The 22812-nt window shown below is 40.5% G+C and overlaps 1 protein-coding gene across 1 annotated transcript in view; it reads right to left on the minus strand.

The window, feature by feature from the left end:
* Positions 1-13507: 13507 nt before the first annotated feature.
* The window catches only part of RAP2A (RAP2A, member of RAS oncogene family), a 109076-nt gene continuing 99771 nt past the window's right edge, over positions 13508-22812 (minus strand). Inside the window, exon 2 of the mRNA XM_033948037.1 lies at positions 13508-21703. Within this exon, the coding sequence (XP_033803928.1) occupies positions 21466-21703 (238 nt within the window). The 3' untranslated portion in view covers positions 13508-21465. The remainder of the gene's footprint in view (positions 21704-22812) is intronic.

Raw genomic sequence — 22812 nt, forward strand, 5'->3', positions numbered from 1 at the left:
TGCCTGAAGAGTTTATTGCTGTGCCTGCCTTACTTTCAAGATCCTACACGGCATCCTCCCCCCCCTTATTTCCCTTTCTTGGAATTCCTCTAACCCCAATTCCACCAGATCCACCCAAAAACTGAAACTCTCCTTTCCCTCTCTAAAAGGCATCTCCCTTGTAGGAAAACTAGGTTCCTCCCTCCCTTTTAGAATCACTGAGCTCTGAAACAACCTTACCTCCCCTCTTAGGAATCTGAGCTCCCTCCAACTCTTCCGTAAACATCTGAAAACCTGGTTATTCTCAAAAATGTAACTCTTCCTCCCTCTCTGATTATTCTAGTCCTCTAAATTTCCTCTTCATCCTTCCCTCCTCTGGAGTTCCTTTCTACCCTAACTCCTGTTAACCGTGTCGAGCTTTGCGAATGTAGAGATGATGCGGTATACAAACCTAAGGTTTAATTTAGTTTAGTTTAGTGTTGATTGATTGGGAGTAGTATTTGGAACGTTTTTCTTTGATACTTCTTTTGTACTCAATAACTTTTATGCGCCAGGAGTATCTGTCAGAGTCTGCCTGATTTGCACCAAATTCTTTCTAGTTTGCGCACTTCTCGTTTCAGAGCTAGAAGGTCAGCGTCATACCAGTTAGCCGATAAGCGGTGTTTTTTTCTGCAAGGTTTCAGTGGAGCAATGTCGTTTAGGACCTGATTGCTGAAATTATTCCAGCCTGGGATGAAGTTGGAGTCTAGGTCTGGGATGGATGTAGGGTTATAGTGGGACCAGAATTCTTCAGGGTTCAGTTGACCTCTAGTCCATATTGTTTTTTCTTTGTGGATAGTTCTTGGTTGCCTATGGATTTGTTTTTTGAACCAGTGTAATTGAAAGTTGCATCGGAGGTGATCTGACCAAGGGATGGTAGTCCAGGTTTTGTCTATAAAGCTTATGCTGGGGATGGTAGGGGTATTGGGAAGGAATGAGATCAGGTCTAAGTGATGTCCTTTAGCATGGGTTTTTGTTGGGGGTGGATTAGAGAATCCTAGGGATGTAAGGAAGGAGAGATCTGCAACGTTGGAATTCTCTGCCTGCTCCAGGTGTAGATTTACATTGCCGGCAAGAAGGGAGTGGGTGCCAGTGACGGAATTTGTGAGGAGGAATTTGTAGAGGTCTTCTTTAGCTTGGTTCCATTTGTTATGGTGGGGTGTAGAATACTGTAATGGTCAGATTATCTTTGCAGTCTGCTTTGGATATTTTGCAGGAGAGGATTTCCAGGTCATTGGTCAGTTTGGAGTCTAGAGTTTGGAATTGGAAGTGATCTCGGAGGATTATAGCTAGGCCGCCTCCTCTCCTGGAGTTTCTTGATAGTGGAATAATTTTGTAGTTTATAGGAAGTAGGTCTCCAATGATAGGGTCCTGGTCGGAAATTAGCCATGTTTCGGTTAAGAGTAGGATGTCGAGGTGGGTTTCTTGTAGCCAGTCTTTGATCAGTTGGGCTTTGTTTCTAACCGAGCGAATGTTCAGATAGGCACCAGAAATAGTGTGGTGTTCCAGGGGAATAATGGGCTCTGTGATTAGTAGGTTTTTTAGGAGTCGGTTTCTTTTGTGTGTTGGTCTAGAGGAGTGTCAGGAGGCATTGACCACAGAGATTGGAAAGGGACCAGATTTCTTATAGTCATGGAGGGTGCGGGAGGGGAGGAGTGGTTTGCCTGGTTTGGTGATTCTGTTCCAGGTGAGTTAGGTAGGGATGTGTTCGAAAGCAAAGGTTCTGGTGATCCAATTCCTCGAGCTAAGTAGGTAGAGAAGGAGGAGGGTTATAAGTTTTTCTGTGAAGTTGAACATGTTGGTCCTTACTGGACTGGTGAGAGAGAAGGGTGTGAGTTAGGTCGGGGCTGGAAGGGGAAATTGACGGAGCAGGTGGTGTGTTGAAGAAAATTTTGTGCAGTTGAGGGAGGCTGGTTTTGCAAGGACTGGTGAGAGAGAACTGGAGGAAGATGGGACTGGCTAGGTAATGGAATAGCCAGTAGATGAAATAATCAGGTACTCAGGAGTTTGAATTGGCTTGGCAGAGGATAGTACTGGTAAGTGGTAAGTTGGTCAAGTGAGACAGCATATGTGGTGTCCAGGGTAGTTGTGGCATGCAGTTAATATGACATGCAAGTGGATAGAGTCATGCCGGTAGGTCACATAGACATGCAGGTACTTAGCTGCTGAGTTGGTCCGAGCTGCTGGAGATTGTCGTCTGCAAGAGGCTCCCTTGTCCGCTGATGAGTCTTGAAGAGTCGGATCTGGAGTCTCGAAGAGTTGGTTCACTCAGTCGCTTCGCAAAGGCGCACGTTCTGCTGCAGAATTTTGAGTTGTCCCGGTGGGGCTGGGGGGCGGAGCAGGGTCACGCGCCCGGCCCAGCAGTGAGAAGGTAGCCGGGAGCTGAAGAGGGAGTCGGCGTCGGTGCGAGGCAGGCAGTCCTTGCCTGTGGTGAGGCAGGCAATCCCGGCAGGCAAGGGGCAAGGCAGTAGCGGCAGCAAGGTAGCTCCCTCCACGGTTCTGCTGCAGGAATTTAAGTTCTCTTGACAGTCACAAGTTAGGCCGGTGGTTGCATGGTCGGTCAGTTTCCCTGAAGGCTTCCCTGCAGTTGCTTCACAAAGGCGCGCACTAAGGCCTTTTGTCGGCGCGCCAAACAGCCGCGTGCTGTTGGCGCTATAGAATATCAAGTCGGGTCCCCCGCTGGTTCAGGAGAGGGGCAGACATTAAAATTTATTAATAACATAATACCTATTCCAATTCATCAATCCACATGTCAGTCCTTATAGTTAAACTCCAAGATTCAAATTGGCGAGTCTAAGATCCTCTGGAAGCACTGGCTGCAGGCAGGTTTACGCACATTGAATGATGTGTTATCACACGGGAAGATGCTTGACTTTTCACGACTGCAACAAACATTTGGTATTTCAAAGTCTCAAGCATTTAAGTGGTTGCAGTTGAAGCAGGCCATTCAGAAGGGGTTTCCTGATTGGCGCAATTTAAAAACTCAGTATAGCTTGCCGGGCCTGTGTTTCTAGATTTGCTAGGGCATCAGGCAGCCAAGTGGTATAAATTAATATCTGACCATCTAAATAAAAAACCAAATACTAGTCTAAGAGACATTTGGAGCATTGAGACAAAGCAGCAAATTTCTGCTACTCAATGGCCACGGATTTGGACTTGGAGGATGAGATGTACAGCATCAGTATCTATGAGACAAACCTGTCTATTTTTGGTATATAGAATTTTTTGGACCATTGTTTGGTTGCAAAGGGTAGATAGTTCTAAGTCTAATAGATGCTGGCATTGTCATCTGGATATAGGGACATTGGATCATCTACTCTTCTTTTGTCCCCTGATACTTAAATTTTGGCAATCCATTTGGGGTCAAATCAATAGGAAATTGAAAGTTCCATTGGCATTGACATATGATGCAGTGCTGTTTGGTACATTATTAATGCCCAAGAGTCCAATAACTTCACATAACAATAAATTATTTCTCATCATGACAGGAGTTGCCATACAGCTTATTATGAAGAATTGGAAAAATAGTTCAAATAGTTTTTGGTGGGAAACATTGTGCCAAACATATAAGTTTGAATTTATGAGTTCAATGCATTTGGGACATTAAAAGTTCAAGGAAATTTGGGACCAATTAACAAAATTTTGAAAGAACTGATTATTAGTTTTGCCCTTTGATTCTGCACATCCAGGATGGGTGAGTGGGAGGGGGGTATGTAATTAATTTATTATTTGATTGCAAAGTTGTTTATCTTGATCATTTGCATTATATTATTTTTACACTTTTAGGAAGGGTGGATGGGGATGGGGAGGGGGTTCTATATTTATTGTATCATTTGAAGGAATTGAGTGCTGTCTATTGTGTTAATTGATTGATAATATGTTGCACTTTGTGCTGGTTTTAAAATGAATACAGATTTAACAATAAAAACAAAAAAAGTGAAACTTAATAGTGTTCTTGATAGTGGTTGGTTTGTGTTAGCAAATTCACTTAATTTAGCTGCAGCCTTTGAAAGGGTGATATATGCATGGAATAGTCTCCTGGAAGAGGTGGTAGAGACAAAGAATGTGTCTGAATTCAAGAAAGCGTGGACCATTATCATCTTATTTTGCAACTAAAGAAGATTGGATTATAAGGTCAAGTTCTATCACGATTTGTACAAAACCCCACATTTCTCAAGTCATCAAGCATCCACTGTCTCTTCACCACTTTATTAGACTTTGGAGCATCACAGGGCTTGATTTTCTCTAGTTTATTATTTAATATACTGTATTTCTGAGCCTACTGGATAGTATGTGATGATCCTAAGATGGTCAAACAGGTTGAAAAGGCGAGGGTGAAAGCTAGAAGTATGCTTGGATGCATAGGAAGAAGAATGGCCAGTAGAAAAAGGAGATATTGATGTTCCTGTATAAGACTCTCGTGAGGCCTCATTTAGAATATTGTGAATAATTCTGGAGACCGCACTTTCAAAAAGGAAGGAGCTGATCCAGAGGAACACTACTAAAATGGTTGGTGATCTATGTCATAAGGCATATGGGGATGGACACAAAGATGTCAATATATATTCTTTGGAGGAAAGGCAGGAGAGGGGGAGATATGATAGAGATTTTTAAATACCAACATGGCATAAATACACATGAGACTAGTGTTTTAGTTGAAACTCAAGAGTGAGAAAGTATGGGATGAAGTTAAGAAGCTCAGGAGTAATCAAAAGAAATACTTTTTTTATAGATAGAAACATAAAAACATGATGGCCGATAAAGGCCAAATGGCCCATCCAATCTGCCCTTCTACAGTAACCATTATCTCTTCCTCTCTCTTAAGAGATCTCACGTGCCTATCCCATGCTTTCTTGAATTCAGACACAGTCTCTGTCTCCACCACATCTTCTGGGAGACTGTTCCACGCATTTACTACCCTTTCTGTAAAAAGGTATTTCATTAGATTACTCTTGAGCCTATCACCTCTTAACTTCATCCTCTGCTCTCTCATTCCAGAGCTTCCTTTCAAATGAAACTCGACTCATGCACATTTACGCCACATAGGTATTTAAATGTCTCTATCATATCTCCCCTTTTCCGCCTTTCCTCCAAAGTATACATATTGAGATCTTTAAGTCTGTCCCCATATGCCTTATGATGAAGACCATGCACCATTTTAGTAGACTTCCTCTGGGCCAACGCCATCCTTTTTATATCTTTTTGAAGGTGCAGTCTCCAGAATTGTACACAACATTCTAAATGAGGTATCACCAGAGTCTTATACAGAGGCATCAATACCTCCTTTTGATACCTCTCTATAAAACCTACTGGTCATACCTCTTCCTATGCACCCTAGCATCTTTCTAGCTTTTGCCATCATCTTTTCAACCTGTTTGAACATAAGATTTGCCACTGCTGGGTCAGACCAGTGGTCCATCGTGCCAGCAGTCCGCTCATGTGGCGGCCCTTTGGTCAAAGACCAGTGCCCTATTTGAGTCTAGCCTTACTTGTGTATGTTCTGGTCTAGCAGGAACTTATCTAACCTTTTCTTTGGCCACCTTAAGATCAGCCCTTCAGCAATATCACTTATAAAAATATTAAATAGGGATGGCCCAAAAACAGAACCTTGAGGCACACCACTCGTAACATCCCTTTCCTCAAAGCAATCTCCTTTGACCACTACCCTCTGTAATCTTCCACTCAACCAGTTTCTGATCCAGCCCATCACTTTGGGGACCATACCGAAGGCACTCAGTTTAATAGATGTCTGTGTGGAACACTGTCAAAGGCTTTGCCAAAATCGAAATACATCCCATCTAGTGCACTCCCTCTATCCAATTCTCTGGTCACCCAAATAAATTGATCAGATTTGTCTACCTCTAGTGAATCCATATTGCCTTCAGTCCTGTAATCCACCATATTCCAGAAACTTCACCATTCTCTGTTTTAAAAGTGTTAATTTGCTTACCACAGAAGTCAGACTTACTGGCGTGTAATTCCTTACTTCTTCCTTACTTCCACTTTTGTGTAGATGGACCACATCTGCCCTTCTCCAGTCCTCCAGTACTACTCCTGACTATAGAGAAGCAGAGCCAGCGGAGCCACCAGAACTTCCCTAAGTTTCTTCAACACCCTTGGATGTACACCATCTGGCCACATCGCTTTGCCTATCTTTAATTTAGCTAGCTCTTCATGAACACAATCCTCTGAAAATTGATCAGGGTCTACCACTATTCCATCCCTATTCGTGTTTGTCTTCTGCGGTCCCACTCCCAGATCTTCAGCCGTGAACATAGAACAGAAATATTTGTTAAGCAACTCAGCCTTTTCTTTATCCGCTTCTACATATTTCTCCCCTTCATTTTTGAGTCTTACAATACCACTTTTGTACTTCTTCCTATCACTTATATATCTAACAAATATTTTGTCTCCCCATTTTACCATGTCAGCTATTTTTTCTTCCATTTGCATCTTTGCTTTCCTGACTCCACGACCAGCTTCTCTTATCTTTTCCAGATAATTTCTGCGATCTATGGTGATATATGTGTGGAATAGTCTCCTAGTAGAAGTGGTGGAGACAAAGACTGTCTGAATTCAAGAAAGCATGGAACAAGCATGTGGGATCTCTTAGGAAGAGGAGGAGATAGTGGATGCTACGGATGGGCAGACTGAAAGGCCATTTGGCCTTTATCTGTCATCATGTTTTTATGTTTAATTCAGAATTGTGGGGTGAGCACTTACTTTTACACAGATGATATCTTGCTTTTAGTTTTTACATTGTTTATCAATCTAGATTTGTTTCCTCTGTATCACTCTTTTGTATGCAATTAGTATTTGGTTGACTGATCATCGCCTAGTTTTATGTCCAGGCACCTGAACCTTTATCACCCCCTCCAGGCCCTCCCCAAAAGCTTAAAAAAAGCTTGGGGGGGGGGCAGGAAGTGTTGCCAACATGGTGGACACCAAGTTGCCAACATGGTGGGCTTTGTGCATCTACCCCTCAGTTGGGAGTGAATTCCACTGAATATTTACAGGCATGTATTCTAGATTTTCCCACCTCTTTACAGGAGGGAACCTGTAATAAATCCTATCTAGATCTCAAGCATTAATTAGGGGTTTATCAGATATACTACATATGTGTTTGCTTAGGCTTCTGTGGCTGCGTCATGATTGTTGTAGTTGTCTGGGTCTTGCCGCGTCTGGATAGGTAAAGCCATTTCAGGCATCATGTTATGGCTTTCTTCAGGGTGTGCTGTGAGATCTGCAGTTTGTGTTTACAGTGGGTCTTCCAACCTGATTGGCTGGACCCTAAGGTGAATGAGCCAGGAAGTCCATTGGTCCTGAATTTGAAATTTGGCAGGAAAGTTCATTGTTCACAAATTTGAATTGTGAAGGGTAAGAATATTGGTCACAATTTTAAATTCTGGCGGGAAAGCTCATTGGAACAATTTTTAAATTCTGGCAGGAAAGGGCTGGAAACTTTGAGAGGGAGGAAGAAGGCATTTGTCCTTGGTCCCAGTTCTTTTTGTGCTAAATTTCTTTTGGATGAGCAGCTGCCATGCTTTGTTTATAGAGAGCCCTTTATCTCCATTGAAGTTATTGGGCTGTCTTGCTATCTCTGTTGCCTTTTTGATTCTTCTTGGCCACCAACGGTCTTCTTTCTCCAAGACTTTTGTTTTCTTAAATCTAATCATATGACCAGTTTCCTTGGCATGGAGGGCTACAGATGATTTTTCTGTGTTGCATAGCTTGTGGTGTCTCTTGTGCTCTTTCAGCCTTTTCTCTACAGTGCAACCTTTTTTACCAGTATAAGATTGGCTGCAACTGTATGGGATTTCATACACTTCAGGGTTTGGAGCAGAGGTAACTGGACTTTCACATGTGTGAGTGTGGATACAAGTTTCTGTGGTGCACTGTAGGATTTTTTGATGTTTTCTTTAGCAGTTTTCTGATGCGATCTGTTACTTCTTGTATATAGGGGTAGGGAACACTACCATTTTTTGTTCTGTTGCAGCGTTGTTCTCTGATGGTTGCTGGCAGTTGTTGGTTTTCTGGATTGGGTTGTCCAGAATTTTTAGGGTTTGAGAAATAACTCTCCTGCTGTAGCTGTTAGCAAGATATATGTCCTGCAGGGTGTCCTTTTCTTTCTGAAGGCTACTTTGTCACAAACTCTTAGTGTTCTGTTCAGTAGTGTATGTAGAAACCCTATTTTTGTGGTTGGGTGGTGATAATGGTTGGTGTGGGTGGGTTTTTTTAATACCGTGTGCCACAAGCTTCCATCTGACTGCTTTCTGATCATTACATCCAGAAAGGGAAGGTTTCCATTGGTCTTGGTCGCTATATGTGGGTTTTTTTTAATGGACATCAATTATATATAATATATACATTACATACCATTCTATATCATAATCTATGGTATTGGAGTTTTGAAATATAACCAGTTACTCAGGTATTATTTGTTTATTATTGTTTAGGATGCCTACATTAGGTGCTGCTGAGCACTCTAATCAAGGACGCTTAACTTTGGAATCCACGCGCAACTTTTTAAAAAACTGGTGTGGTAATTGACCGCACCAATTTTCAGCCAATAAAAAAAAAATTAAATCACCAATTAAGAGTTCAGCATAGAACTCTTAGGACACCTAATAATGCCTAAGTCAAGGCACCCTCCGATGCCTACCCAAAAAGTAGACATGGTATGAATAGGCGTGATTGAACTAAGCATTGCTAAGCTTCCAAGTTAGGTGCTAGCACCTACATCTAGGATGCCTAGCAATGCCTAAGCATCCCTAGGTGCCATTAGGTGGGATACTATAAGTGGCACCTAGTGGTTGATTGAAAACCGCGTCAAGCCATGCCTACAACGTAGGCACGTTTAGGCACTGTTTATAGAATCAGGCCCAAAATACCTTTCACAAATAACCTAAACAATATTGTTGTACTAAGATCATTAAATTTATTGCACTCGTGCTCAAATTAACTTAGATAAAATACATTTTATCTGGTAACAGGTAACTGGAAAGCTTCGTCATCTAGACTTTCTACCTTTTCTTCTTGCATGTGTGATTGGTTGTGCTAAATAAGAATGATATATGATTGTATGGAAAGATTACTCTTTTAGGAGTGTTCATTACTGTGCTTACCAGTTAAGCATACAAAGGTAAATTTTCTGTGGCAAAACCGCCGTATAAGTTTAAACAGTTAAGAAATCCATTTAAAGTTACATATATTTTCAGCAGAGTAAAATGCACAAGTGCAGCTGCAGAAAATTTACATATAACTTTTTATGGATCTTTTAAACCTGCTATAGATGTGTCACTACTTGAACACAGAACTACAACCGATGGCTGAATTTTTGCAATTGGATGATTACATTTTTTTGCTTGTCCTCCCTGTTCAAAACCTTGTCTCCTTTGGCCATTTTGCAAGTAAAAATGGCTAAAGATGTATAGAAATGCCCTAGTTTTTAAAAATATTAACATTTCTATTGTTGGTGTTGCCACCAGTTGCTTTAGTACTTTTGAATACGAGTATATGTGGCCTCTCAAACACTACAAAAATAATGAATGTCCATGCAGAGTTTGTACAAACTTAGGCCCCCTTTTACTAAGCCACAGTAGAGGTTTCTACTGGTACCTGGAGTGCTAAATGCTCAGACGCTGCTCTGACGCTCAAAGAAATTCTGAGTGTCAGAGCAGCATCGGAGCATTTAACACTCCGGCCGCAGTAGATACCTCTACTGTGGCTTAGCAAAAAAGGAGGTTAATGACAGCACCACATATATTGAAAAGAAGAGAGCCAACCAGCAGTTAACTGATGGATGGATTTAATGAGTTAATAAGACATTAAAGACAGTTTGTGGGAACAGAAATTATGATACTGAATCACATTTAAGGATTCCTGTTTTGAATATGGATTGTGAGCTAAGCTTCCTCTTTTGTAACATTTTAAAAGATAACATGCCCCATAGTTTTATAAAGTACGCAATCTCTCATTTTCAATTCTTGCTGGTTAAAGTTCCACCACATTCCCATAAACTGAGAGTCACATGCAATTTGAGTTATTAACTAAGTACTGCGAGAAAATGGTTTGTTGCACATTGTGACAATTTTGTGTATGAACTCTGATTTTCAATGACCATACATGTTTTGTTTTGTAGAATATATGTTAAAAACAATCTTATTCTCAGTTTAAAAGATGAATTGTATCATTTTTAAATAAGAATGAATTTTATGTATCTATTTCATTTTTAAACATCCTCATTATTTCTCTATGCTTTCTTCAATAGCATGTTTACTATAATGATACACAAATGCATACTGTGTTTTTACATCACAAGTTTCATTCATTTATAGATTATTAACTGTGCAACAACTCATAGTATATGATCTTATGGCTCCTTTTACAAAGGTGCGTTAGGGCCTTAACATGCGGAATAGCGCGTGTTAAAATGCCACGCGCGCTAGCCACTACCGCCTCCTCTTGAGAAGGCGGCAGTTTTTCAGGTAGCACGCGCTATAGCACGTGCTAATCCGATGCGTGCGCTAAAAATGCTAGCGCACCTTTGTAAGAGGAGTCCTTAGTTTCCCTTGTAAAGAATATGAAAAAATATAAAATTAAAGCTTTTAGGTTTAATTATTACTTTATAATTTCTAAGTGGTTCTTTTACTAAGGTGCACTAACGGATTTAGTGTATGTTAAATGCCACACGGCTCATTGTATACATGTGGATGTCTAAGCATTTAATGCACACTAATTCCTTAATGGGCACTAAATCCATTAGTGGCAAGGACTCCTAAGTAAATAATTGGTGAAAGTCTACCTGTAGTAAAATAATATATTTGTTTTATAAAAACATTAATGCTGGGTTTTACTAAACAGTGCTAGAAGTTTCTAGCAGGATCCGGCGAGGTAAATACCCTGATGCTCATAGGAATTCTATCAATTGTTGTGCTTATAAATGAAGCTGTGCAGATGATATAGATGAGTCTACACAAATTATTATGCTCAGAATAATGGAGGGGGTGCTGGGGATAACCCCAGAACCATCCACCTCACTGCCCAATCATCGCATGTAGAGAGTAGACATCATGTTATATCATATAAAAAATCTTTTTGTTATGAACGATCCCACCGTTGAACTCTCTGAGGGCATTGCTCACATTTTATTGCAAGCTTTGGAAGCAAGTGTTATCACAGAAGGGGAATATAAATTTTTGAGCTGTCCTTATCCGGTGACTCCGGTTATTTATTTTGTCCCCAAAATACATAAGTCTCTAGTGGACCCTCCTGCCCGTCCTATAGTGACTGGTATAGGATCTGTCCTTGAGCCTCTGTCAGAATTTATTGATCTTCAGCTAAAAGATCAAGTGCCTCAAAGTCTGTCATACATTAAAGACACCGGTGAAATGATCAATTTTTTGGAAACATTCCAACATGTTCCTTCTCATGCGATTTTAGTGTCGTTTGACATCACGGCACTATATACCAACATACCACAGAATGCGGCTAAATCCATCATCGAACATCATTTACAATTAAAGGGTTTATCCCTACAACGTATTAAATTTCTAGCCAGCATAGCTCAGGTGACTCTCACCAAGAACTATTTCCAATTTGATCAATCATATTTTTTCCAAGTAAAGGGCACCGCCATGGGAGCAAAAATGGCACCCACGATTGCGTGCCTTTATGTGGCAGCCTTTGAACAGAGATATCTATACTCTTCTGCACAGTTCTCTAATGTTCTTATATGGAAACGCTTCATTGACGACATATTTGCAGTCTGGCTGGGTACATCAGATGAATTATCGGCATGTGCCGTATGGTTGAATCAAGGTGATCCCAACTTACAGTTTACCATCAATTCTAATGCACATGTTCTATCTTTTCTGGACATTAATATATCATTAAACAATGGAAGATTCTCTACCACCATTTTTAGAAAACCCACAGACCGGAATAACCTCCTTAGGTATGAGAGCCATCATTCTAGACACTTGTGTAACAACATACCTACGGGTCAATTTTTGAGGTTACGGCGGTTGTGTTCGTCTCAGCAAGAATTTTTGAACAGAGCAGAAGACATGAAACAACGATTCAAAGAACGGGGCTATCCCAACCCAGTCATCAAAAAGGCTTTCAAGAGAGCACTATATGCCCAACGAGAAGTGCTATTATCTTCCAACAGCAAAACCTCTGAATCATCCCTTGCTTGCGTTATACCTTACTCTCAACACGCATTCAAGATTAAACAGATTATCAACACCCATTGGGATATTTTGCAACATCACTCCATTTTTCAGGAGCCCCCTCGGTTCGCTTATTCCCGCAGTCGCAACCTAAAACAATGTCTGATGAGATCACAATTTCAATCTGTGGGCACCCCACTGAGACCATCCGGTGGGGTTCATTCCCCTTGCTCTACATGTAAAATTTGTCAATACAGCGTACCTTTGTCCCAAATCAACTTACCAGCATGGGTACATAAACGTATGAACATCACCTCCACAAATTGCTCTACCAGTGGAGTAATATATCTGGTCCAATGCCCATGCCAGTTACTGTATATAGGGCATACTATTAGAAGCATCCGGGTACGCATAGGGGAACACCTTAGTAGAATTACCACCAAAGTCATGGAAGCCCCCCTCACTCAACATTGGTTGACACAAAATCACCAGTTGTCATCATTGCGGTTTTCAATTTTGGAAGTTCCTTCTCTTCCCCGGGGAGGTAACTTAAAAGCGAGACTTTATAGCAGAGAGCAGAGTTGGATTTTTAAATTGTACACTTTACACCCTCAGGGTCTCAACAGTGAGATCGAATGGCGTGCTTTTCTGTAATTCTCATACACATATACATTTAGGTCTATTGCGGGTCATTTTTCCCCTTTTTCGCATGCCAACCGATGCTGGCAGCCTCTTATGTTTTGCCTTTTTCATTACTTTAATTACCCTTACTTTGATCGTGACGTCCAGTGGCCTCTGATTGGTTGAGTCATCATTGTGACGTCTAGAACGTCGGTACGTTGGAGCCCTTTAAAAACATGGCGGTTCTTCCGCCCCGGTAACACATTTAAGACACAAGCTGTGACATTTGTCTTCCGCTTCGCTGCGTGAGACAAGTGCTGTTTTTGGTAAGTCCCGTTCTGTATAGCCAAGACATTTAGATTTTACTTGTATTCATTATCTAGTTTTTAACATGTTCCTTAATTAATAAAATATTAATTCGTTTAACTTCTTGTATTTTTCAGAATCTTTGAGCCCACCGCATGATTGTTTTTCATATATCATTGTTGGTCCCCTGAGGCAGGGGCGAAATGTGCACGTCGGGACCTGCAAGCTAGCAGATAAGTTTGCTGAGTCTCTTATTAAGTTATTAGATGTTCATAACAAAAATATTTTTTATATGATATAACATGATGTCTACTCTCTACATGCGATGATTGGGCAGTGAGGTGGTTGGTTCTGGGGTTATCCCCAGCACCCCCCTCCATGATTCTGAGCATAATAATTTGTGTAGGCTCATCTATATCATCTGCACAGCTTCATTTATAAGCACAACAATTGAGTGATTTTTGCATTTCAACATACGTCTCTTTATCGCTCATTCTTGTGAATTATTTCAAGCATTACCCCTTGTTTATATTCATAGGAATTCTATGGCTGCCGGAGCATGTACCTTACTGGCCCGCACTAAAAACCTCTAGTGCTGTAGAGTAAAAGTAAAATTTAAAACTCCGTCATGCCATTTGTAACACTGGTAGACCATTTTGTTGATGTATATGAGACAAAGTGTGTTTTCTTCAGGAACTTTAAGCATTGTCAAGGAAAATATGCTTCTTTTGTAAGAACCTAATATACATTTTGCTCTAGTTATATCATTATGGTGACAAAGTTTAGAATCTCAATTTTTATCACGCATCCAACCATTTATGTTCTGCCTGATGAGTTAGCAGTCAGTCTATTAACCAAGATTAATGCTGGAATCCACTATATGGTGCAGGGTTTCCTAACCCAGTCCTTGGTGAGTCTGGTTTTCAAGATATTTACAATATGCATGAGATAAATTTGCATCCTTACCTCCATTGTATGCAAATACATTTTGGCCCTGATTCTATAAATAGCTGCTAGGCGCCACTTGGCATGGCTGTCAACAATTGCTAGGTGCCGTTTATAAAATCGCGCCTAGCGATAACTATCTCAATTTAGATGTTGGTAGTCAGGCGCCAGTATATTAGGGTAGGGTTTTCTTGGTCTAATTTATCAGCGCTTAACACTTTCCATGCTCAGGCTCTGCCCCGGCCATGCCTAAATGTGAGAATCACTAAGGGCTCCTTTTACAAAGGTGCACTAGCGTTTTTGCTACCTGTTCAAGAGGCGGTAGCAGCTAGTATGCACGGCATTTTAGTGTGTGCTATTCTGCGCGTTAACGTCCTAATGCACCTTTGTAAAAGGAGCCCTAAGTGTCTTGCTGATTTCCATGTGGAACTTAAAAATAATCATTTTAAAATTTGCTTTTAATGGTGTTTTCAATTATCACACCAATTAAAAATTTTTGAGTTCTGCGTGGAAATCAGTTAGGTGCCGTCAATCTAGGTGTCTAGTGGTGTCTAGCCTAGGCACCATTTATATAATCAGGGCCCACATGCATATTCATTGTAGATATCTTGAAAACTAGGTTGGCTTGAGGCTTCCCCAAGAACTGGATTGAGAAACTTTGATCTGGTGTTTATCTTAAATTTTACACAAATTTCTTATATCTTCCAAGTAAACTCTAAGGAGAACTAGGAGTTTAGCGAACAGAGGTTCCATGGCTGCTGTTTTGGATCAATAAGGTGCAAGATTTGTTAAAGGATAAGGCAAAAAAATAAACTGCATGTAAGGAATTCTCTGTTCCCCTGAATAGAGCAACTCTAAGGCCTAAAAACCTAGGCATAGATTAATTCTGTGGTGGTAGCTTTAGCCATTTCTAGTTCTTTATTTCTATCAACTGCAGCACACTGAACTATCATATAAACTTTAAATGATTAAATGTATGAAAAGCTGGTTTATATTTAAAAAAATGCACATTAAAATTATATTTGAAGATGAAAGCAAAGAAATTTCTCATTGAAAGTTTGAGTATAATGTTGTTGCTTGCTTTTATGAGGTGCAAACATCCTAGAACCTGAGTCCAAATAAAATAATCTTGCTGACAGAATACATTCACAGACTTCTTTCCACTCACTTATGTACATGAACTAATCTACTACTAGACGATATTTATAGAAACTAGTAAAATGTACATTCTCTAGACTACAGGCTCAACAGTCTTGCAATCTGAATGGTCAGTTGATTATCATACACTCTTTCTAAAGCATTTAATACTTAAACCTTCCACTGAGTCTCCTATGCTTAAAATTTTTGAATACATAGTTCTAAGTCATTGGTCATGAAAATGATATATATGTCTTTATATATGTCTCTGCTATGAAAATTTAAATACCAGATCTTGAACACCATTCAAAGTCATGGATACGCTTCAACTCTTTATCTACTTTAGTAATCTGCACACCATTACTGTATAACAACTTATGTATAGCATGTCAAGCAATGACAGAAAAATAAAATACAGTATTCTACTCTTGTAAAATATGTTATATTTCGGCTCTCAGCTGTTTTTTGTTCAGACAATTATATAGGTATTAGAAAAATGTTGCCAGCATCAAAAGGCATGAAGTAGCAAATATGGATTTCCAAAGAATGTTAGGCAGGGAATCACACAAAAAAACCCTGAAGTCCTTAGAGGCAATAATTAAGTTTTTCTGTTGTCAGTGAACTTAAAATGCCGGATGTTCGCACTGCCCCCTGAGGCTTCTTAGAAAAGGGAACATCTGGATGCAACATGGCTTAATTTTCCATACAAGATGGTTCTATTTAATGTATCCTCATTAAGAAGGCCAAAAAACTATATAGCACAGTCACTTACCTATAACAGGTGTTATCCAAGAACAGTAGGCATATACAGTATATTCTCACATGTGGGTGACGTCATCCACACAGCCTGGTATGGACAGTGCTAAAGTGTACTATTACTTTAAAAAAATTTTGTGTCTTGAGACTGCCTGTATCATGCTGTTACCTTCCTGCCCGACGTCAGCTCGTGGGACCATCAATTCAGTAAAAAAGCTATGAAGCCAACTAGGGGAGGTGGGCGGGTTGTGAGAATATCGGCCTGCGGTCCCTGGATAACACCTGTTACAGGTAAGTAACTGTGTTTTATCCCAGGACAAGCAGGCAGCATATTCTCACATGTGGGACTCCCTAACTGAAAGTAAAATACGGAAGGAGGGAAGTTGGCTTCATGTAGAGAATACATTTTACAAAACTGCTTGGCTGAATCAGCTATCTCATCTGGAATGATTCTCTAAGCAGTACTGAGATGTGAATGTATAAACTGAGGACCAATTAGTTGCCTTACATATGTCCTCAATGAAAGTATAACGGAGATGAGCTACTGAAGTCACCATTGCTCTAACCTTATGTGCTGTGCACAACCTTCTAGTTTCAGCCCAGAACAAGCATAGCAAAATGAGATACAGTCCACCAGCCATTTGGAGATGGTTCTCTTGGTAACAAAAGCTCCAAGTCTGTTAAGATCAAATGACAAAAACAGCTGAGTGAATTTTCTGTGAAGTTTTGTGCAGTCCATGTAATAAGCAAGAACATGTTTAAGTCCAATGTGTGGAGCACAGCTTCACCAGGGTGAGAGTGTGGTCTTGGAAAGAAGAAAGGAAGAACTATAGATTGGTTCAGATGAAAGTCTGAGACAATCTTCGAGAGGAACTTTCAATGAGTACAAAGAACCTACCACATTGTATAAGGTGGGTCTGAGACAAGTGCTTGAAATTCACTGACTCGACTCGCACAAGTAATGTAGATTAAGAATACTACTTTCCAAGTCAAATGTTTGAGAGATGAAGATACAAGTGGCTCAAAGGGTGGATTCATTAGTGTTGAAAGCACATTAAGATCCCATGCAACTGGAGGAGGTCTGATTGGTGGTCTTGCATGAAAATGGCCTTTCAAAAATCTAGAGATCAATGGATGCACAGATAAGGGGCCTTAGTATATGGTTTTCTGGAGGCTTCAATGATGGCTGATACTGGAGTAGATAGTGTAACCGCTTCTACTCGTTGAGATAAAGAAACCACGCTGTGAGAATCAAGCAGCAGAGACTGGGATGAAGAAGGGACCCCTCGTTCTGAGGGATCAAACTGGAAAAAGTTGAAATGTGATTGGTTCCCTTACACTGACTTTAAGAAGAAGAAGGAACCATGGTTGTCTTGGCCATCGAGGGGCTATGAGGATCATGGTAGCTGGTTCTTGGTGGAGTTTGAACAACATTTTCCCTATTAAGGGAATTGAAGGGAAAGAATACAGAAATTTGGCAGTTCAGTCCAAAAAGAAGGCATCTGACTCCATATGATTAGGAGTGTATATTTGGGAACAGAAAACTGGCAGTTTGTGATTGTGAAGAGAGGCAAAGAGATCTATCTCCAGAGTTCCCCAATTGTCAAATATCTGATGTAACACAGTTGAGTTAAGGGACCACTTGTGAAGTTGTAGGAATATGCTCAGCTTGTCTGCTAGAATATTTAGCTTGTTTGCTAGATAAACCGCTTTTAAGAATACATTGCGAGGAATTGCCCAGGACCAGATCTGTATTGCTTCTTGAGGTTACTTGATTGTCTGTTAGAATAAGTAATACTTGATTGAGAAGGTGATCTTGGAATGTATGAAGGGTGTTGCAGATTGCTCACAATTCAAGATTGATGTGAAAAGATTTCTCTTGAAGATTCCAAGAGCCTTGAGTATGGAGGCCATCGAGATGGACTCATCATCCAAACATGGAAGCATCTGTTGTCAATATTCTCTGATGAGGCGGAGTGTAGAAAAGAAGGATTCTCCTGAGAGTGGTCGGTTGTAACTACCATTGAAAAGGTTGACGGAATAAAGAGGTCACGTGTAGCTTCTGAGATAATGGCTGTGAAGCTTGAGACCACTGGATCAATAGTTCCTACTGAGGTTCCCTGAGATATAGATGGGCATAAGGAGTTACATGAACTGCTGATGCCATGTGACCCAGAAGATGCAACATTTGATGTGCCATGGTGTTGTGGAGAGCTGACACCTTGTGGCAAATTTGAATCAGGGTGTCTAGCCTCTGTTACGGTAAGAATGCTCAAGCTTGTGTTGTGTCCAGAAGGGCTCCAATAAACTCCAGAGTTTGTGTTGATTGGGGATGGGATTTTTGGTAATTGATTGCAAATCCCAGGAGCTCTAGAAGTTGTATTGATGATTGGATTGCTAGCTGAGCTGCTTGAGGTGTTTGGGCCTTGATCCATCAGTCACCCAGATAAGGGAACACATTACATTAGTGATATTTATTCCGCCATTACCACCATACAAGTGGAGTGTTGCAGCCATTATAACTAAACATTTTGTGAACACCCTGGGTACTAAAGCCAGGCCAAAGGTAGCTTCTTCTATTTTCTCCCCAAAAAGCTCATCTCCTAGAAAAGGAATATTAGTTCTTACACATTGGCATCCAAATCAGTTTTCTCATGGTGATACAATGCAGATGCTCTTGAGGTGGTGTCAAGTGTCAAATGCAGATCTGGTCATGAATTTTCTAGTTTCCAACAGGTCATTTGTGAGATGTTGAAACTTTTGTTTCTGATCATCTGGAAGGTATCACTCAAACTGTACAAGTTGTTGAGTAAATGGTGAGCATTGAGTTCTGAAAGAGTCTGTGGCCGAACTTGGCTAAGGTCCTCCCATCTCTGCCTGGAGGGGTGCTAGCATAAGTTCTAGAGCTGCGAGCTTTTTTCAGGGTAGACTCCACCAGAAGTGACTGATGCTGGAGTTGTGGTTTATCAAACCACGAATATGATTGTACTCTATATAAGGTCTCTATTTTTCTTGAGGCACCAGGGATTAAAATTGGTGCTTCCCAATTTTTAAGCATAGTCTCTTTCATAAGAACATAAGAAATGCCGCTGCTGGGTCAGACCAGTGGTCCATCATGCCCAGCAGTCTGCTCATGCGGTGGCCCTTTGGTCAAAGACCAGCGCCCTAACTGAGACTAGCCCTACCAGCACACATCCTTGTTCAGTAGGAACTTGTTTAACTTTGTCTTGAATCCCTGGAGGGTGTTTCCCCCTATGAGGTTATGAAAGGGGAGCTTTAGACAGTTTTTGGTATCTGATCATAGTCAAATGCATCGAAAAGCTCTGCCCTGGCTTGACCCATCTGTTGTATGAACTTAGTGAAGGAGAGGCTTTCAGGTGGTGATCTCCTATGAGGTGGTGTAGGAGATGGATCTAAAGAGAGACCATAAGACTCATCGGCAGAGTTTCAGGCACTCAGATGAAGAATGATGTGATAAATCAGAGACATACTCTTCGATGCTACATTCTGGTGATGAACGTTGAGATGATTGGCAGGGAGAGCGTTGAGGTCTCCACTGAGAAAGAGCTTTGACATCTGGGTGATGTCTCTCTTCTTGACGTGCGTCGGTGGGGAGTGCCAGATATGGCTTTCGATGTCTACATCGAATGTTGCTTGGACTGGGCTGATATTGATGGTGTCATTGCAGTTATCTGACCTGCCCAAGACTGTACCATATTAGCCAACTCCCTTTGCACCATTTACCTGATTTGTTCTTGAAATGAGAGAACTGGTACCATGATAGTCATTGGTACAGATGGTGCAGTCAGTGCTGGGTATCTAGGCATTGGTGATCTCGATGAAGAGGCATTCCTGCTAGGAGACACTACCAGTAAGGATGGTGACCTTGATGCTAAGCATTAATGTTTCAAGTGTGTTGATGCTGTGGACACCTGGGATGATGCTGATGTCCTCTTGGAGGAGGAAGCAAGTCTATGCTTCTTAGCCTTTTTACTGAAATCACCTGAAGACTGTTTGGGTGATGAAACCGACATTGATTGAGGCATCAAAGTCGGTGCTGGCTTTGATGCTGAAGATGGTGCCTGTGTATAGGCGTTGGATGTGATGGACATATCCGAAGCTCCCAATGTTGTCCTGAATAACTTTTCAAACTGGAGCTGCCTAGCCTTTAATGACCGTTTCTGAAGTTTGGAATAGTGCAGACAACTGTCGGCATGGTGGTCAAGACCCAGACACTGAACATACCATTATGTGGGTCATTGACTGCACCGTGTGAACCACTTAAAGCCACTAGATGACTTTGACATTGAGGGGAAAACCACCGATGTAAGATTGAAAGACTCAATGGGAGAGTCAATACTGAAACTGAAAAACGTTCGATGCCCTTGACGTGAGAAAAGGCTTGAAGTGGCCCAAAGGCCCGAAAAACAGCCCTTCAAAAAAAGAAAAATTTTGAAAGAAAATAACTAGAAAATGAATTAAAAAGGAAACTACAATGACAAAAGAAATAGGGAAAGCAGAAAAAAGAGTTTCTTGGTGCTTTGCAAGATCTCCCCAAATCACAGCTTCTTAGCTCTGTGGAAGACTAAGAACTGATGGTCCCGTGAGCCAAAGTTGGGTGGGAAGGTACTGGCACATGTCTGGTATGGGCAGTCTTGAGACTTAAATTTTTTTTTTAATGACAGTACACTATAGCCCTGTCTGTATGGGCTCCATGGATGACGTCACCCACATGTGAGAATATGCTGCCTGCTTATCCTGGGATAATTTATCATAGTTGCTACCTTCTACTTTAGCAAAGTGACAAAGGACACATCTTATCTTGTTAACAAAGAGTAGTTCTTTTTGAAGATAAAAATATACAATAATCCTCCATGTTCAGCAGCTAACATTAAACACTAACGCATAGAACATCCTGAATATTTGTTCACTTTGTTAAGAAAACAACTTTACTTCATTTCTTTGATGATTTTCATTTTATAGAATGTTTTCTTATTTCCCAGGGAGAGAAATAATGAAAATAAATTTTGAAAGGAAGTTACATCTTAATGGTATCAGTCTGGTGCTGTTAGCACCTCCATTGACATTTGCAAACATAACTGAAAAAAGGGATTATACAAATCAAGTTTGGCATCAATGACCAGATTTCTTCTTTTGTTTCAAATTTCTTGATCAGTACAAAAATGTCTGCCGATCAGATCAATGTCCAAAAATTCCTCATTGGCATTGGCATTAGTTTTGCAATTTATCATAATTCAGCTGTTCATTTCATCAAGGATCACTCTTTAAATCAAGTAGGTACTTTTTGGAGTTGTAGGTTCACAATGAGAAAAATCAGACAATGAGAAAAATCATGATGGCTTACATCTGCAGGTAAATTTCTACTTCAGTTCAGATGTACGTCAGTGTATTTTATAAACAAGGCGATGAAGGAGACACTTCTATTTTACCAGCTGAGACAATCTTAGCAAATGATGTGCGGTATATAAAGTTTTCTCTTTTATGAATACTATTGTATATTACAGGCAGAACAGCAAGGATCATCTTTATCTGGCTGGGCCGCATAGTTCATTTGTCTAACTATTTCTGCAAAGAGCTCATCCACCATTGTTTTACTCTTAGCTGAGGTCTCCATAAAGGGGCAGCCCCACTCTTCTGCTAAGGCTCGACCTTCGTTGGAGGATACTTCTCTCTCACTCTCCAAGTCCACTTTGTTACCAACCAAGACCACTGGCACCTTTTCATACCTACAAGCACAAGCAATTAGAAAATAAGAATTAATATTTACTTTCAGCTTAACTTCCATCAGTGAATTTCCTACAGATATTTTTACTTTCTGGTAAACCCAGAGCAGGACTAACCCTTTAGGGTCCTAACAAAACAAGCACCTTGAGACTCCCTCTGTAACATAAATACATTTTTGAAAGTCCCACAAATGGTATCATATGATTATGACAAAGGAAAGCTGACAGAGGATGAAGTTGTAAGTAAGATACACTGCTTACTGAATCTTCCTGCTGATTGAAAGATAATGCATAGGGAATGGGGAGAAGACCTGTACAGGCAATGGTGGTTCTGGTCACATCCTTCCCTTTCTGCCAGCAGCTGACTTACAGGGCAAAAACTTTGCCTTTGCAGCCACTGAATTATCACATCTGGGAATGTCCCTTGGTGTGCCTAGTTTGTCTATGGCTTAATCTTGCCTTTCAAAAACAAAAAAGGACCACAAAGGGAAGAGGCACCCCTATGAAATCAAAACTGTGGCACAAAAATGTAGGGTTGAGACAATGGTCATTAAACCATTTTTTAAAATTTTTTAAATTTTTTTAAATTTTAGACAAAGCACAAACCAAAGACTCAACATGGAGTCATGTTTCAGAGGAAAATTCGCCTGCCTCAGAAGTTAAAGTATCTGATTGTGTACTGTTCAATAATCATATTTATTTTTCATTTTATTTATCATCAACACAAGGTTCACATATGAAGCCTGCTCTATTAATCGTAATGCTTAGTCATGGCATCTTGCTGTTAGAGTGCGAGAAAAGTCACAATCAGAAACTTCAACTCCTGAAGCAGGTGAATTCTTCTCTGAAACATGGCTCCAAGTCAAGTCTTTAGTTTGTGCTTTGTCTAACTAAACCATTTCTAATTTAGATTGAATGACTCATCCCAACCGTACTTAATCTTGACTTTGGCATATCTCCCCATAAAATGTATTGAGAAATGAAAGCAAAATTCATTACTGCAGTAGTATCTATTCCCGATTACTACAGAAGAATGCCATCATTACAAATAAACATAAATACTATAAACTTTGACTTTACCATGGGGGAAACTTGTACGTTAATAATGCCTT

Source organism: Geotrypetes seraphini, chromosome 6, assembly GCF_902459505.1.
Source record: "Geotrypetes seraphini chromosome 6, aGeoSer1.1, whole genome shotgun sequence".
In the NCBI taxonomy this organism is placed as follows: domain Eukaryota; kingdom Metazoa; phylum Chordata; class Amphibia; order Gymnophiona; family Dermophiidae; genus Geotrypetes; species Geotrypetes seraphini.